Source organism: Ranitomeya variabilis, chromosome 3 (genome assembly GCF_051348905.1).
Source record: "Ranitomeya variabilis isolate aRanVar5 chromosome 3, aRanVar5.hap1, whole genome shotgun sequence".
NCBI classification, from domain to species: domain Eukaryota; kingdom Metazoa; phylum Chordata; class Amphibia; order Anura; family Dendrobatidae; genus Ranitomeya; species Ranitomeya variabilis.
In genome coordinates this window covers 423,109,918-423,129,030 of record NC_135234.1, presented here as the reverse complement: position 1 = coordinate 423,129,030, position 19,113 = coordinate 423,109,918, and the positions used below count along the sequence as shown (strand labels likewise).

Here is a 19,113-nt window from a genome sequence, read left to right as displayed (position 1 = left end):
AAGTATTTCTCCAGTGAAGATAAGTTGTCACCTATGAGATGAATAGGTGATCACTTATAGATCGGTGGAGGTCTTACAGCTGGGACTCACACTGTTCAGCAGACTGAGGAATTTTTATCGACCCGTTACAATGGAGTGGCAATGAGTATGCTTGACCGCAGCCTCATTCATTCTCTATGGGGCTGCTGGAAAAGCTGAATGCAGCTTACAGCAGCCCCATAAAAGTGCTTTGTTCTGCCAATTGGTGTGGGTCCCATTTGTTGGACCTCCACCAACTTATAAGTTATCACCTATCCAATGGATAAGTGATAGCTTATCTTCAATTGACAACTCCTTTAAGATATTATTAACAACTTATCACCCATTCACAGGATAAGTGATAACAGACTGATCATTGGGGTCCAACTATTGGATCCTCTACCAATCTAGAAAAAAGATTGTTACTGAAAAGCTGAATATCTTCATCTCATATTTCTGTGTTATTTATTTATAGGCTGCATATCTATACCAACTACAGGCACGATACTTACAAAATCAGGTATGTATTCCAGTTCAATGGACACTGTACAGAAGAGTACTCCTAGTACAATATGTAATAGTGCAACGCAATATGAAGGATCAGAGGTTAATTATTTCTAAGGAACGGGAGGGCTCAAGAATGTAACTCAGCTCACATTCTGCCTCCTTATTTTTTTCATATATATAAGTTTTATAATAATTTTTATTTCTATAACGCCAACTTATTCCGCAGCACTTTACATTTTAGATCGGCTAGTATAGCTAATAAAGACATTCAGGGCCGTATTTAGAGTTTCTGCTGCCCAGGGGCGGACTGGCCCGGGTTGCAGGAATGCATATGCCCCCCGGGCCGGTGCCTGAGCAGCTGCACAGGGCCGCTGGAGGACCGGCAGCGATTTTAATATATAGCGCATCTCGCCAGCCGGCCCTTTAAATCTTGTCAGTCAGGTCCTGTGTGCGCGCATTGCCCGCGCTGAGAAGTGCCGCGGCGGCCCGGGTTAGTGCACGAGCACGGCCGCATTGCTAGTTCCTGCGCGTGCTCATCTGCTGCCTGTGCCAGCGCGGGCAAGCAGGAGACCACGCGCGCACATGGAGAGATTTGAAAAGTCCGGCGCGCATAGAGGGCGCCTCCACCTGACTGTGTCTGACGCTGGCCGGCCTGTACCAGCGTCAGAGAAGACTGTTCTCCTCACCAATGCCTGGGATCCTCTCCTCTTCACCGCCTATGCTGGACAGGACCCGACCCACTTAAGCTCTTCATCCTCCCGACCTCCCCCCACATCTCAGGGACCTGGGTGAGTCCCAAGATGAATTTTTTTAATGTATATACAGCAGTTGCACCTATATAATGTGTATAGATTGCTATATATACATTATATAGGTGATGCTGCTGTGTATAATCACTATACCACCTATATAATGTACGTATAGCAGTCTATATCTTATATAGGTGACACTGCTACTGATGAGTATATACCTTATATAGGAGACACTGCGGGGTGTGTGTGTATGTATGTATGTATATATATATGTACATGTATACACAGCAGTATCACCTATATAACGTATATACATCAGTAGCAGTATTGCCTATATAAGATATAGACTGCTATACGTACATTATATAGGTGGTATAGTGATTATATACAGCAGTATCACCTACATAATGTGTATAGGCTGCTATATATACATTATATAGGTGATACTGCTGTATATAATCACTATACCACCTATATAATGTACGTATAGCAGTCTATATCTTAAATAGGTGAGACAGCTACTGATGTGTATATACCTTATATAGGTGACACTGCGGGGGGGGGGGGTGTATATCACACCACTGTATACACAGCAGTATCACCTATATAACGTATACACATATCAGTAGCAGTATTGCCCATATAAGATACAGACTGCTATACATACATTATATAGGTGATACTGGCTGCTACTCCTGTATATAATCACAGTATCACCTATATAATGTATATACGGCAGTCTATATACATTATATAGGCAATACTGCTACTGATGTGTATATACACGTTATATAGGTGATACTGCTGAGTATATACTGTATCGTTATATAGGCGATACTGGTGTGTGTATATATACACACACACACGTACATATATACACAGCAGTATCACCTATATATAATGTATATACACACCAGTAGCAGCATTTCCTATATAATCTATATAGACTGCTGTATATTCACTATATAGGTGATACTATCATACACAGCAGTAGCAGTATCGCCTATATAATATGTATCCAACATTTGCAGTATCACCTGTATAATGTTGACTACTGCATATACGTTATATAGGTGATACTGCTGTGTACAGTCGCACTATATATCTGTGTGTATGTGTGTGTATATATATATATATATACACTCACCGGCCACTTTATTAGGTACACCATGCTAGTAACGGGTTGGACCCCCTTTTGCCTTCAGAACTGCCTCAATTCTTCGTGGCATAGATTCAACAAGGTGCTGGAAGCATTCCTCAGAGATTTTGGTCCATATTGACATGATGGCATCACACAGTTGCCGCAGATTTGTCGGCTGCACATCCCAAAGATGCTCCATACAAGGCAGGATGGATCCATGCTTTCATGTTGTTTACGCCAAATTCTGACCCTACCATCCGAATGTCGCAGCAGAAATCGAGACTCATCAGACCAAGCAACGTTTTTCCAATCTTCTACTGTCCAATTTCGATGAGCTTGTACAAATTGTAGCCTCAGTTTCCTGTTCTTAGCTGAAAGGAGTGGTACCCGGTGTGGTCTTCTGCTGCTGTAGCCCATCTGCCTCAAAGTTCGACGCACTGTGCGTTCAGAGATGCTCTTAGGCCTACCTTGGTTGTAACGGGTGGCGATTTGAGTCACTGTTGCCTTTCTATCAGCTCGAACCAGTCTGCCCTTTCTCCTCTGACCTCTGGCATCAACAAGGCATTTCCACCCACAGAAGTGCCGCTCACTGGATTTTTTTTCTTTTTCGGACCATTCTCTGTAAACCCTAGAGATGGTTGTGCGTGAAAATCCCAGTAGATCAGCAGTTTCTGAAATACTCAGACCAGCCCTTCTGGCACCAACAACCATGCCACGTTCAAAGGCACTCAAATCACCTTTCTTCCCCATACTGATGCTCGGTTTGAACTGCAGGAGATTGTCTTGACCATGTCTACATGCCTAAATGCACTGAGTTGCCGCCATGTGATTGGCTGATTAGAAATTAAGTGTTAACAAGAAGTTGGACAGGTGTACCTAATAAAGTGGCCGGTGAGTGTGTATATATATATATATATATAGCAGTTTCACCTAAATAATGTGTGTACAGCAGTCACAGTATCACATACAATATATAGGTGATACTACAACTATGCACATCAGTCGCAGTATCAACTATATATTGTATATACAGTAGTTTCAATGTGATATATATCCAGCAGTCGCGGTGTCTCCTATGTACATCAGCCTCGGTGTCTCTTATGTGATGTATGCATCATAATGTATGCATCATAATATAGTATAATGGTGTCTTAATTATAATATATTGAGAGAGAGGGAGAGATGTTTATATAGTGTAGAGATGTTTATATAGTGTGGTGCTATGTACATAGTGTGGAATTCACACTATATATACACTGCTGCCACATCTCTACACTATATAATATATACACCGCTCTATATTCCTTAACACGATATATAATATGCAGCTGTGTATATAATAGATTGTAGTATACTGTATATACTCGTGTATAAGCCGAGGTTTTCAGCATATTTTTTTTAGTGCTGAAAACGCCCCCCTCGGCTTATACACGAGTCATTGTCACAGAAAGATGGAGGGGGAGCAGCGGGTCACAGAGGCAGGAGCCGGCGGCTGAGGCTAAAGTCTGTGCCGCTGCTAAAGAGAAATGAATATTCACTGCGCTGGCAGTGAATATTCATTTCTCTTACAGTGTGCACAGCCACAGCCGCCGGCTTCCAGCACACATCCTACTTACCTTCCCTGCGCGCCCTCACTGAATCTCGTTCCGGGGCCAGCAGCTCTTCAGGCCGAGCGATCACATGTCCTCCGCTCATTAAAGTAATGAGTATTCACCCCTCTACACTCCCATAGGTGTGGGTAAATATTCATTACCTTAATGAGTGGGGGACATGTGATCGCCCAGCCATAGGAGCTGCTGGCACCAGAACGAGATGCTGCGAGGGCATGCAGGGAAGGTAAGTAGGAAGTGTTTTTTTTTTGTTTGTTTTTTTGTATAGGAACCATCAGGGGCTGGCTGGCAAATTTTAGCCTGGGGGGCAAGCACACAGCAGTGGCCCATGAGTAGCGGCCCATCCTTAAAGGGGTTGTCGGATCTTAAGCTACATGTCTAGTCACTATGTGTGAATCCTCATATTGTGCGCTGTGAGGATTATCCGGTGCCTGCGCCGGGAACAAGTGGTCTTGTGACTGCAATATATAATATGACACACACACGCACAGCCCCACTGTAAAATTGACACGCACAGCCCCACTGTATAGTGACACACACGCACAGCCCCACTGTATAGTGACACACATGCACAGCCCCACTGTATAGTGACACACACGCACAGCCCCACTGTATAGTGACACACACGCACAGCCCCACTGTAAAATCACACTCACGCACAGCCCCACTGTATAGTCACACACACAGCCGGACAGGGACAAAAAAGCAGCCCTGCCACAAAAAACCCCACCAGTCCACATACTCAAACACTTCCCACCCCCTAACAGTGAATTTTGCTATACTTTGTTCTGCCCTTCAACAATCCTCTTAAAGGAGTTATTTGAAGAGCCACATGTCAATGGCGCCGAAGTGCGCATGATCAACCACAGGTCCATTTGCATGGTGCTCTTTAGAGCTCCAGCTCTCGGGATCATGGGGGTCTCAGCGGTTGGACCCCGGCGATTCCAAGATCTCGGCATAGGAGATTACTTGGGATAATCCATTTAAATGGATTTTCCAATATTTTTTAAAATTTTCCTATAAAAAAACTGAAAATAATAAACCAGTATTGACCTTCCCAAAGACCAATGTCGCCTCTCTGACAACAGAACAGGAGAAATGGCACCATGCAGTGTATATATACAGGACAGGAGGAGTGGTACTGTGCAGTGTATATATACAGGACAGGTGGAGTGGTACTGTGCAGTGTATATATACAGGACAGGAGGAGTGGTACTGTGCAGTGTATATACAGGACAGGAAGAGTGGTACTGTGCAGTGTATATATACAGGACAGGAGGAGTGGTACTGTGCGGTGTATATATACAGGACAGGAGGAGTGGTACTGTGCAGTGTATATATACAGGACAGGAGAGGTGGTACTGTGCAGTGTATATATACAGGACAGGAGGAGTGGTACTGTGCGGTGTATATATACAGGACAGGAGGAGCGGTACTGTGCAGTGTATATATACAGGACAGGAGGAGTGGTACTGTGAAGTGTATATATACAGGACAGGAGGAGTGGTACTGTGCAGTGTATATATACAGGAGGAGTGGTACTGTGCAGTGGATATATACAGGACAGGAGAGGTGGTACTGTGCAGTGTATATATACAGGACAGGAGGAGTGGTACTGTGCAGTGTATATATACAGGACAGGAGGAGCGGTACTGTGCAGTGTATATATACAGGACAGGAGGAGTGGTACTGTGAAGTGTATATATACAGGACAGGAGGAGTGGTACTGTGCAGTGTATATATACAGGAGGAGTGGTACTGTGCAGTGGATATATACAGGACAGGAGAGGTGGTACTGTGCAGTGTATATATACAGGACAGGAGGAGTGGTACTGTGCAGTGTATATGTACAGGACAGGAGGAGTGGTACTGTGCAGTGTATATATACAGGACAGGAGGAGTGGTACTGTGCAGTGTATATATACAGGACAGGTGGAGTGGTACTGTGCAGTGTATATATACAGGACAGGAGGAGTGGTACTGTGCAGTGTATATACAGGACAGGAAGAGTGGTACTGTGCAGTGTATATATACAGGACAGGAGGAGTGGTACTGTGCGGTGTATATATACAGGACAGGAGGAGTGGTACTGTGCAGTGTATATATACAGGACAGGAGAGGTGGTACTGTGCAGTGTATATATACAGGACAGGAGGAGTGGTACTGTGCGGTGTATGTATACAGGACAGGAGGAGCGGTACTGTGCAGTGTATATATACAGGACAGGAGAAGTGGTACTGTGAAGTGTATATATACAGGACAGGAGGAGTGGTACTGTGCAGTGTATATATACAGGAGGAGTGGTACTGTGCAGTGGATATATACAGGACAGGAGAGGTGGTACTGTGCAGTGTATATATACAGGACAGGAGGAGTGGTACTGTGCAGTGTATATATACAGGACAGGAGGAGCGGTACTGTGCAGTGTATATATACAGGACAGGAGGAGTGGTACTGTGAAGTGTATATATACAGGACAGGAGGAGTGGTACTGTGCAGTGTATATATACAGGAGGAGTGGTACTGTGCAGTGGATATATACAGGACAGGAGAGGTGGTACTGTGCAGTGTATATATACAGGACAGGAGGAGTGGTACTGTGCAGTGTATATGTACAGGACAGGAGGAGTGGTACTGTGCAGTGTATATATACAGGACAGGAGGAGTGGTACTGTGCAGTGTATATATACAGGAGGAGTGGTACTGTGCAGTGGATATATACAGGACAGGAGAGGTGGTACTGTGCAGTGTATATATACAGGACAGGAGGAGTGGTACTGTGCAGTGTATATATACAGGACAGGAGGAGCGGTACTGTGCAGTGTATATATACAGGACAGGAGGAGTGGTACTGTGCGGTGTATATATACAGGACAGGAGGAGTGGTACTGTGCAGTGTATATATACAGGACAGAAGGAGTGGTACTGTGCAGTGTATATATACAGGACAGGAGGAGTGGTACTGTGCAGTGTATATATACAGGACAGGAGGAGTGGTACTGTGCAGTGTATATATACAGGACAGGAGGAGTGGTACTGTGCAGTGTATATATACAGGACAGGAGGAGTGGTACTGTGCAGTGTATATATACAGGAGGAGTGGTACTGTGCAGTGGATATATACAGGACAGAAGGAGTGGTACTGTGCAGTGTATATATACAGGACAGAAGGAGTGGTACTGTGCAGTGTATATATACAGGACAGAAGGAGTGGTACTGTGCAGTGGATGTATACAGTACAGAAGGAGTGGTACTGTGCAGTGTATATATACAGGACAGGAGGAGTGGTACTGTGCAGTGTATATATACAGGACAGGAGGAGTGGTGCTGTGCAGTGTATATATATACAGGAGGAGTGGTACTGTGCAGTGTATATATACAGGACAGGAGGAGTGGTACTGTGCAGTGTATATGTACAGGACAGGAGGAGTGGTGCTGTGCAGTGTATATACAGGAGGAGTGGTACTGTGCAGTGTATATATACAGGACAGGAGGAGTGGTGCTGTGCAGTGTATATATACAGGACAGGAGGAGTGGTACTGTGCAGTGTATATGTACAGGACAGGAGGAGTGGTGCTGTGCAGTGTATATATACAGGACAGGAGGAGTGGTACTGTGCAGTGTATATATGCAGGAGGAGTGCTACCGTGCAATGTATATATACAGGAGGAGTGGTACTGTGCAGTGTATATATACAGAATAAGGCCACATGTTCAGTATTTGGTCAGTATTTTTTATCCGTATTTGTAGCCAAAACCAGGAGTGGGTGATAAATGCAGAAGTGGTGCATATGTTTCTATTATACTTTCCCTCTGATTGTTCCACTCCTGGTTTTGGCTACAAATACTGATGTAAAATACTGACCAAATACTGATAGTGTGAAAGTGGGCTTAATACAGGTACTCATTAGGGTGGAATCACAGTAGAATATGGCATTGGATGTGAGAAGAAAATCATACCACTGTTGTGGAAGAAAATGGAACCGATTTTTTTTTTTATACACTTTATTAGCCCATGTGGCAACATTTCACTTCCATATCAGAGAAATGTTCAGTTATGGATCTGAAACGTTGCCACATGGACTAATAAAGAGTCCGCTAGTTTTCTCACAATTAATTGGAATGATAGATATATAGATATACACACATACATAGTAAGAATAGATGCTGAGAATTACACCATTTATGCAGGACAGTAGAAGTATACACAGCTCCCAATATACCGTATGTACTCGAGTATAAGCCAAGGCACCTAATTTTGCCACAAAAAACTGCGAAAACTTATTGACTCGAGTATAAGCCGGGTATACATTGTCCCCACATCCCCATCCTTGTTTGCATGGCTCCTTATCCCCATCCTTGTATGCATAGCTCCTTATCCCCGTCCTTGTATGCATGGCTCCTCATCCCCATCCTTGTATGCCTGGCTCCTTATCCCTGTCCTTGTATGCATAGCTCCTTATCCCTGTCCTTGTATGCATAGCTCCTTATCCCTGTCCTTGTATGCATAGCTCCTTATCCCTGTCCTTGTATGCATAGCTCCTTATCCCTGTCCTTGTATGCATAGCTGCTCATCCCCATCCTTGTCTGCATGGCTCCCCTGTCCTTGTGTGCATGGCTCCTTATCCCCGTCCTTGTATGCATAGCTCCTTATCCCTGTCCTTGTATGCATAGCTCCTCATCCCCATCCTTGTCTGCATGGCTCAGCTGTCCTTGTGTGCATGGCTCCTTATCCCTGTCTTTGTATGCATAGCTCCTTATCCCTGTCCTTGTATGCATAGCTCCTTATCCCTGTCCTTGTATGCATAGCTGCTCATGCCCATCCTTGTCTGCATGGCTCCCCTGTCCTTGTGTGCATGGCTCCTTATCCCCGTCCTTGTATGCATAGCTCCTTATCCCTGTCCTTGTATGCATGGTTCCTATTAAAAAAAACAAACAAAAAAAAAACACTTCCTACTTACCTTCCCTGCATGCCCTCGCAGCATCTCGTTCTGGTGCCAGCAGCTCCTATGGCTGGGCGATCACATGTCCCCCACTCATTAAGGTAATGAATATTTACCCACACCTATGGGAGTGTAGAGGGGTGAATACTCATTACTTTAATGAGCGGAGGACACGTGATCGCTCGGCCTGAAGAGCTGCTGGTCCCGGAACGAGATTCAGTGAGGGCGCGCAGGGAAGGTAAGTAGGATGTGTGCTGGAAGCCGGCGGCTGTGGCTGTGCACACTGTAAGAGAAATGAATATTCACTGCCAGCGCAGTGAATATTCATTTCTCTTTAGCAGCGGCACAGACTTTAGCCTCAGCCGCCGGCTCCTGCCTCTGTGACCCGCTGCTCCCCCTCCATCTTTCTGTGACAATGACTCGTGTATAAGCCGAGGGGGGCGTTTTCAGCACTAAAAAAAATATGCTGAAAACCTCGGCTTATACACGAGTATATACAGTATACTACAATCTATTATATACACAGCTGCATATTATATATCGTGTTAAGGAATATAGAGCGGTGTATATATTATATAGTGTAGAGATGTGGCAGCAGTGTATATATAGTGTGAATTCCACACTATGTACATAGCACCACACTATATAAACATCTCTACACTATATAAACATCTCTCCCTCTCTCTCAATATATTATAATTAAGACACCATTATACTATATTATGATGCATACATTATGATGCATACATCACATAAGAGACACCGAGGCTGATGTACATAGGAGACACCGCGACTGCTGGATATATATCACATTGAAACTACTGTATATACAATATATAGTTGATACTGCGACTGATGTGCATAGTTGTAGTATCACCTATATATTGTATGTGATACTGTGACTGCTGTACACACATTATTTAGGTGAAACTGCTATATATATATATATATATATACACTCACCGGCCACTTTATTAGGTACACCTGTCCAACTTCTTGTTAACACTTAATTTCTAATCAGCCAATCACATGGCGGCAACTCAGTGCATTTAGGCATGTAGACATGGTCAAGACAATCTCCTGCAGTTCAAACCGAGCATCAGTATGGGGAAGAAAGGTGATTTGAGTGCCTTTGAACGTGGCATGGTTGTTGGTGCCAGAAGGGCTGGTCTGAGTATTTCAGAAACTGCTGATCTACTGGGATTTTCACGCACAACCATCTCTAGGGTTTACAGAGAATGGTCCGAAAAAGAAAAAAAATCCAGTGAGCGGCAGTTCTGTGGGCGGAAATGCCTTGTTGATGCCAGAGGTCAGAGGAGAATGGGCAGACTGGTTCGAGCTGATAGAAAGGCAACAGTGACTCAAATCGCCACCCGTTACAACCAAGGTAGGCCTAAGAGCATCTCTGAACGCACAGTGCGTCGAACTTTGAGGCAGATGGGCTACAGCAGCAGAAGACCACACCGGGTACCACTCCTTTCAGCTAAGAACAGGAAACTGAGGCTACAATTTGTACAAGCTCATCGAAATTGGACAGTAGAAGATTGGAAAAACGTTGCTTGGTCTGATGAGTCTCGATTTCTGCTGCGACATTCGGATGGTAGGGTCAGAATTTGGCGTAAACAACATGAAAGCATGGATCCATCCTGCCTTGTATGGAGCATCTTTGGGATGTGCAGCCGACAAATCTGCGGCAACTGTGTGATGCCATCATGTCAATATGGACCAAAATCTCTGAGGAATGCTTCCAGCACCTTGTTGAATCTATGCCACGAAGAATTGAGGCAGTTCTGAAGGCAAAAGGGGGTCCAACCCGTTACTAGCATGGTGTACCTAATAAAGTGGCCGGTGAGTGTGTATATATATATATATATATATATATATATATATACACACACATACACACAGATATATAGTGCGACTGTACACAGCAGTATCACCTATATAACGTATATGCAGTAGTCAACATTATACAGGTGATACTGCAAATGTTGGATACATATTATATAGGCGATACTGCTACTGCTGTGTATGATAGTATCACCTATATAGTGAATATACAGCAGTCTATATAGATTATATAGGAAATGCTGCTACTGGTGTGTATATACATTATATATAGGTGATACTGCTGTGTATATATGTACGTGTGTGTGTGTATATATACACACACCAGTATCGCCTATATAACGATACAGTATATACTCAGCAGTATCACCTATATAACGTGTATATACACATCAGTAGCAGTATTGCCTATATAATGTATATAGACTGCCGTATATACATTATATAGGTGATACTGTGATTATATACAGGAGTAGCAGCCAGTATCACCTATATAATGTATGTATAGCAGTCTGTATCTTATATGGGCAATACTGCTACTGATATGTGTATACGTTATATAGGTGATACTGCTGTGTATACAGTGGTGTGATATACACCCCCCCCCCGCAGTGTCACCTATATAAGGTATATACACATCAGTAGCTGTCTCACCTATTTAAGATATAGACTGCTATACGTACATTATATAGGTGGTATAGTGATTATATACAGCAGTATCACCTATATAATGTATATATAGCAGCCTATACACATTATGTAGGTGATACTGCTGTATATAATCACTATACCACCTATATAATGTACGTATAGCAGTCTATATCTTATATAGGCAATACTGCTACTGATGTATATACGTTATATAGGTGATACTGCTGTGTATACATGTACATATATATATACATACATACATACACACACACCCCGCAGTGTCTCCTATATAAGGTATATACTCATCAGTAGCAGTGTCACCTATATAAGATATAGACTGCTATACGTACATTATATAGGTGGTATAGTGATTATACACAGCAGCATCACCTATATAATGTATATATAGCAATCTATACACATTATATAGGTGCAACTGCTGTATATACCTTAAAAAAATTAATCTTGGGACTCACCCAGGTCCCTGAGATGTGGGGGGAGGTCGGGAGGATGAAGAGCTTAAGTGGGTCGGGTCCTGTCCAGCATAGGCGGTGAAGAGGAGAGGATCCCAGGCATTGGTGAGGAGAACAGTCTTCTCTGACGCTGGTACAGGCCGGCCAGCGTCAGACACACAGTCAGGTGGAGGCGCCCTCTATGCGCGCCGGACTTTTCAAATCTCTCCATGTGCGCGCGTGGTCTCCTGCTTGCCCGCGCTGGCACAGGCAGCAGACGAGCACGCGCAGGAACTAGCAATGCGGCCGTGCTCGTGCACTAACCCGGGCCGCCGCGGCACTTCTCAGCGCGGGCAATGCGCGCACACAGGACCTGACTGACAAGATTTAAAGGGCCGGCTGGCGAGATGCGCTATATATTAAAATCGCTGCCGGTCCTCCAGCGGCCCTGTGCAGCTGCTCAGGCACCGGCCCGGGGGGCATATGCATTCCTGCAACCCGGGCCAGTCCGCCCCTGGGAACCATGCATACAAGGATGGGGGTAAGGAGCCATGCATACAAGGACGGGGATAAGGAGCTATGCATACAAAGACAGGGATAAGGAGCCATGCACACAAGGACAGCGGAGCCATGCAGACAAGGATGGGGATGAGGAGCTATGCATACAAGGACAGGGATAAGGAGCTATGCATACAAGGATGGGGATAAGGAGCCATGCACACAAGGACAGGGGAGCCATGCAGACAAGGATGGGGATGAGCAGCTATGCATACAAGGACAGGGATAAGGAGCTATGCATACAAGGACAGGGATAAGGAGCTATGCATACAAGGACAGGGATAAGGAGCTATGCATACAAGGACAGGGATAAGGAGCTATGCATACAAGGACGGGGATAAGGAGCCATGCACACAAGGACAGGGGAGCCATGCAGACAAGGATGGGGATGAGCAGCTATGCATACAAGGACAGGGATAAGGAGCTATGCATACAAGGACAGGGATAAGGAGCTATGCATACAAGGACAGGGATAAGGAGCTATGCATACAAGGACAGGGATAAGGAGCCAGGCATACAAGGATGGGGATGAGGAGCCATGCATACAAGGACGGGGATAAGGAGCTATGCATACAAGGATGGGGATAAGGAGCCATGCAAACAAGGATGGGGATGTGGGGACAATGTATACCCGGCTTATACTCGAGTCAATAAGTTTTCGCAGTTTTTTTGTGGCAAAATTAGGTGCCTTGGCTTATACTCGAGTACATACGGTATATTGGGAGCTGTGTATACTTCTACTGTCCTGCATAAATGGTGTAATTCTCAGCATCTATTCTTACTATGTATGTGTGTATATCTATATATCTATCTATCATTCCAATTAATTGTGAGAAAACTAGCGGACTCTTTATTAGTCCATGTGGCAACGTTTCAGATCCATAACTGAACATTTCTCTGATATGGAAGTGAAATGTTGCCACATGGGCTAATAAAGTGTATAAAAAAAAAAATCGGTTCCATTTTCTTCCACAACAGTGGTATGATTTTCTTCTCACATCCGATGCCATATTCTACTGTGATTCCACCCTAATGAGTACCTGTATTAAGCCCACTTTCACACTATCAGTATTTGGTCAGTATTTTACATCAGTATTTGTAGCCAAAACCAGGAGTGGAACAATCAGAGGGAAAGTATAATAGAAACATATGCACCACTTCTGCATTTATCACCCACTCCTGGTTTTGGCTACAAATACGGATAAAAAATACTGACCAAATACTGAACATGTGGCCTTATTCTGTATATATACACTGCACAGTACCACTCCTCCTGTATATATACATTGCACGGTAGCACTCCTCCTGCATATATACACTGCACAGTACCACTCCTCCTGTCCTGTATATATACACTGCACAGCACCACTCCTCCTGTCCTGTATATATACACTGCACAGTACCACTCCTCCTGTCCTGTACATATACACTGCACAGTACCACTCCTCCTGTCCTGTATATATACACTGCACAGTACCACTCCTCCTGTATATATATACACTGCACAGCACCACTCCTCCTGTCCTGTATATATACACTGCACAGTACCACTCCTCCTGTCCTGTATATATACACTGCACAGTACCACTCCTTCTGTACTGTATACATCCACTGCACAGTACCACTCCTTCTGTCCTGTATATATACACTGCACAGTACCACTCCTCCTGTATATATACACTGCACAGTACCACTCCTCCTGTCCTGTATATATACACTGCACAGTACCACTCCTCCTGTCCTGTATATATACACTGCACAGTACCACTCCTCCTGTCCTGTATATATACACTGCACAGTACCACCTCTCCTGTCCTGTATATATCCACTGCACAGTACCACTCCTCCTGTATATATACACTGCACAGTACCACTCCTCCTGTCCTGTATATATACACTTCACAGTACCACTCCTCCTGTCCTGTATATATACACTGCACAGTACCGCTCCCCCTGTCCTGTATATATACACTGCACAGTACCACTCCTCCTGTCCTGTATATATACACTGCACAGTACCACCTCTCCTGTCCTGTATATATCCACTGCACAGTACCACTCCTCCTGTCCTGTATATATACACTGCACAGTACCACTCCTCCTGTCCTGTATATATACACTGCACAGTACCACTCCACCTGTATATATACACTGCACAGTACCACTCCTCCTGTCCTGTATATATACACTGCACAGTACCGCTCCTCCTGTCCTGTATATATACACCGCACAGTACCACTCCTCCTGTCCTGTATATATACACTGCACAGTACCACTCCACCTGTATATATACACTGCACAGTACCACTCCTCCTGTCCTGTATATATACACTGCACAGTACCACTCCTCCTGTCCTTTATATATACACTGCACAGTACCACCTCTCCTGTCCTGTATATATACACTGCATGGTGCCATTTCTCCTGTTCTGTTGTCAGAGAGGCGACATTGGTCTTTGGGAAGGTCAATACTGGTTTATTATTTTCAGTTTTTTTTATAGGAAAATTTTAAAAAATATTGGAAAATCCATTTAAATGGATTATCCCAAGTAATCTCCTATGCCGAGATCTTGGAATCGCCGGGGTCCAACCGCTGAGACCCCCATGATCCCGAGAGCTGGAGCTCTAAAGAGCACCATGCAAATGGACCTGTGGTTGATCATGCGCACTTCGGCGCCATTGACATGTGGCTCTTCAAATAACTCCTTTAAGAGGATTGTTGAAGGGCAGAACAAAGTATAGCAAAATTCACTGTTAGGGGGTGGGAAGTGTTTGAGTATGTGGACTGGTGGGGTTTTTTGTGGCAGGGCTGCTTTTTTGTCCCTGTCCGGCTGTGTGTGTGACTATACAGTGGGGCTGTGCGTGAGTGTGATTTTACAGTGGGGCTGTGCGTGTGTGTCACTATACAGTGGGGCTGTGCGTGTGTGTCACTATACAGTGGGGCTGTGCATGTGTGTCACTATACAGTGGGGCTGTGCGTGTGTGTCACTATACAGTGGGGCTGTGCGTGTCAATTTTACAGTGGGGCTGTGCGTGTGTGTGTCATATTATATATTGCAGTCACAAGACCACTTGTTCCCGGCGCAGGCACCGGATAATCCTCACAGCGCACAGTGCGCACGATATGAGGATTCACACATAGTGACTAGACATGTAGCTTAAGATCCGACAACCCCTTTAAGGATGGGCCGCTACTCATGGGCCACTGCTGTGTGCTTGCCCCCCAGGCTAAAATTTGCCAGCCAGCCCCTGCTGCTGCCCTAGGCACTTTTAGTGCTGCCTCCCCCATTGGTGAGTATGACACTATCGGCAGTGACTTTGCCATAAATCGCTGATGTGAAAGTAGCCTTTTGCAGCAGATCCGGCAGTTTTTCTGCATCTGCCGTATAACGGATCACTTACGGCAACACTGCGTTTGGCCTCATTCATTCCCTATGGGACTTGCGGACATGTGCGGCACTTGCGATTTTGCTGCGATCCGGCAAATGCGGTACTTGCAGCAATGGAAAAAAAACACTGCTAGCAGTGTTTTTTGTATCACCGCAAGTGCAAAACCACAAGTGCCACACATGTCCGCAAGTAGCCATCACTACCTGTCCCTGCACCTTCCTAGCTCATCCCTAACCATCTCTCCCTGACCTAAAACTGCACTATAAAGCTTTAGGAAAACAATTTATTAACTGCCATATTCCTATGATAATGAGGCTCCCGGCTACGGCGTAGACTGGGACGGGCAGTGTCTGGGTCTCCATTCTCTGTGCACACCCTCAGTCCCTGCCTCACTGCCTGTGCACAGACATCCCTCCACCGGACCCGGTAATCGCCGCTCACAGTGGCATACCGGCAGAGGTGTATCTAGGGTTTCTGGCACCAGGGGCAAGAATTCATTTTGGTGCCCTCCCCCCCACAGGACATATGTGATTTGCACACTCAGTCATGTACCCACGAGCCGCTCTCCCTAATGCTCTCAATGTTCAGTGAAAAACAGAGAAGCAGAAGAGAAGCTCGTTGTCACAGAACCACAAGTATGAAAATCACATATGAGTGACGTGTCCATGTGACAACTACTGGAACCTGCAGAGCTGAATCCTGACATCACAGCTTCTGAATTCTCACAACGCATGCACTGCACACGGATTCTCCCTTGCCGGTGGACGGTCATGTCAGCACAAGTATGTGATTTGTATACTTCTGACCACATTCTGACTAGACGTGCCCGGCCTCGCTCAGTTCATTTTCATTGACGGAGGCCACATATGTCTAGTCAGCATGTGACCGCATGTATGTAAATCACCAGCATGAGAGAATCCTGACAGTGTGCAGTGTGCACTGTGAGAATTCAGAAGTCTGCAGTCACAAAGAATGACTGCAGACTCATCACAAACCTGGACATCCCCTTTAATGCTCCTAACATAAATAAAAACATGAGAGTTAGTTAGTATCACAAATAACATTTACATCCAGGTACCTTATAGATGACGTCGCCTCTGGAGCCGTTCTTCTATTCTTCATCTTGCCCAGACCCCATGATGAGTTTTCTCTGCAGACCTCCATCTTCTCTGCTCTTTTGCAGAAAATCTCCACATGACGCCCTTAAAGATAGAAGTGTCATTAAAATGCTCCTGAATAAAAAATTGCGCCTCACTATATTGTTTGTACAAAATATGACCCCCACACTGTCCCTCTTATGGTACATGCTCTTCACACTGACCTCTCCTTTCCATACCGACCCCCCTCTTCACATTGTCCTCTCACACTGTGTTCCCCTATATGGCTCAGTATTTATACTGTACTCTCTCATCACACTCCCCCTCCTTAGTACACTGTCCCCTCCTGGCTGTGCCCTTACACTGTCCCTCCATGCTATGCCCCCACTACTCAGTTTCTATTCTGTGCCCACTCACTTTTCTGCCCCCATACTGTCTCCTCACACTATTCACCTCCCTCCTCATACTGTCTCCTCTCACATCCCCCCTGTTCACCATCCTGTCTCCTCATATGTTTACCCCCTCTCCTTCTATACTGCCTGCTCACCTGACTCCCCATACTTTGCACACATCCCATCACCCTCACTCCCCGTACTCTGTCCACATCCATTTTTCACATCGCTACTCATACTGTGTCCACACACATTCCCTCGTTCGCTCCCCATACTGTCTGCACCCATCCCCCCCATATTGTTTCCTCACATATGCCCCCCATTCCCCCATACTGTTTCCTCATACATGCCCCTCATTACCCAGTACTGTTTCCTCATACATGTCCCCATCCTCCCATCCTGTATGCATGGCTTGGCTCCCCCATCCTCCCACCCTGTATGCATGGCTCCCCCATTCTCCCATACTGTATGCATGGCTCTCCCATCCTGTATGCATGGCTCCCCCACCCTGTATGCATGGCTCGGCTCCCCCATCCTCCCACCCTGTGTGCATGGCTCCCCCATCCTCCCACCCTGTATGCATGGCTCCCCCACCCTGTATGCATGGCTCGGCTCTCCCATCCTGCCACCCTGTGTGCACGGCTCTCTTATCCTCCCACCCTGTGTGCACGGTTCCCCCATCCTCCCACCCTGTATGCTTGCCCTCCCATCCTCCCACCCTGTATGCATGGCTCCCCCATCCTCCCACCCTGTGTGCATGGCTCCCTCATCCTCCCACCCTGTATGCATGGCTCCCACCCTGTATGCATGGCTCCCTCATCCTCCCACCCTGTATGCATGGCTCCCCCATCCTCCCACCCTGTATGCATGGCTCCCCCATCCTCCCACCCTGTATACATAGCTTCCCCATCCTCCCACCCTGTGTGCATGACTCCCCCATCCTCCCACCCTGTATGCATGGCTCCCCCACCCTGTATGCATGGCTCCCCCACCCTGTATGTATGGCTCCTCCATCCTCCCATCCTGTATGCATGGCTTCCCCATCCTCCCATCCTGTATGCATGGCTCCCCCACCCTGTATGCATGGCTCGGCTCCCCCATCCTCCTACCCTGTGTGCATGGCTTCCCCATCCTCCCACTCTGTATGCATGGCTCCCCCATCCTCCCACCCTGTATGCATGGCTCCCCCACCCTGTATGCATGGCTTGGCTCCCCCATCCTCCGACCCTGTGTGCATGGCTCCCCATCCTCCCACCCTGTGGGCATGGCTCCCCCATCCTCCCACCCTGTATGCATGGCTCCCCTATCCTCCCACCCTGTATGCATGGCTCCCCCATCCTCCCACCCTGTATGCATGGCTCCCCCATCCTCCGACCCTGTATGCATGGCTCCCTCATCCTCCCACCCTGTATGCATGGCTCCCTCATCCTCCCACCCTGTATGCATGGCTCCCTCATCCTCCCACCCTGTATGCATGGCTTCCCCATCCTCCCATCCTGTATGCATGGCTTCCCCATCCTCCCATCCTGTATGCATGGCTCCCCCACCCTGTATTCATGGCTCGGCTCCCCCATCCTGCCACCCTGTGTGCACGGCTCCCTTATCCTCCCACCCTGTGTGCACGGCTCCCCCATCCTCCCACCCTGTATGCTTGGCCTCCCATCCTCCCACCCTGTATGCATGGCTCCCCCATCATCCCACCCTGTATGCATGGCTCCCCCATCCTCCCACCCTGTATGCATGGCTCCCTCATCC

The 19,113-nt window shown here is 46.2% G+C and overlaps 1 protein-coding gene across 1 annotated transcript in view; it reads left to right on the top strand.

The window, feature by feature from the left end:
- The window catches only part of LOC143818287 (multidrug and toxin extrusion protein 1-like), a 241,583-nt gene that overhangs the window by 105,213 nt on the left and 117,257 nt on the right, over positions 1-19,113 (top strand). Inside the window, exon 6 of the mRNA XM_077299643.1 lies at positions 494-538. Within this exon, the coding sequence (XP_077155758.1) occupies positions 494-538 (45 nt within the window). The remainder of the gene's footprint in view (positions 1-493; positions 539-19,113) is intronic.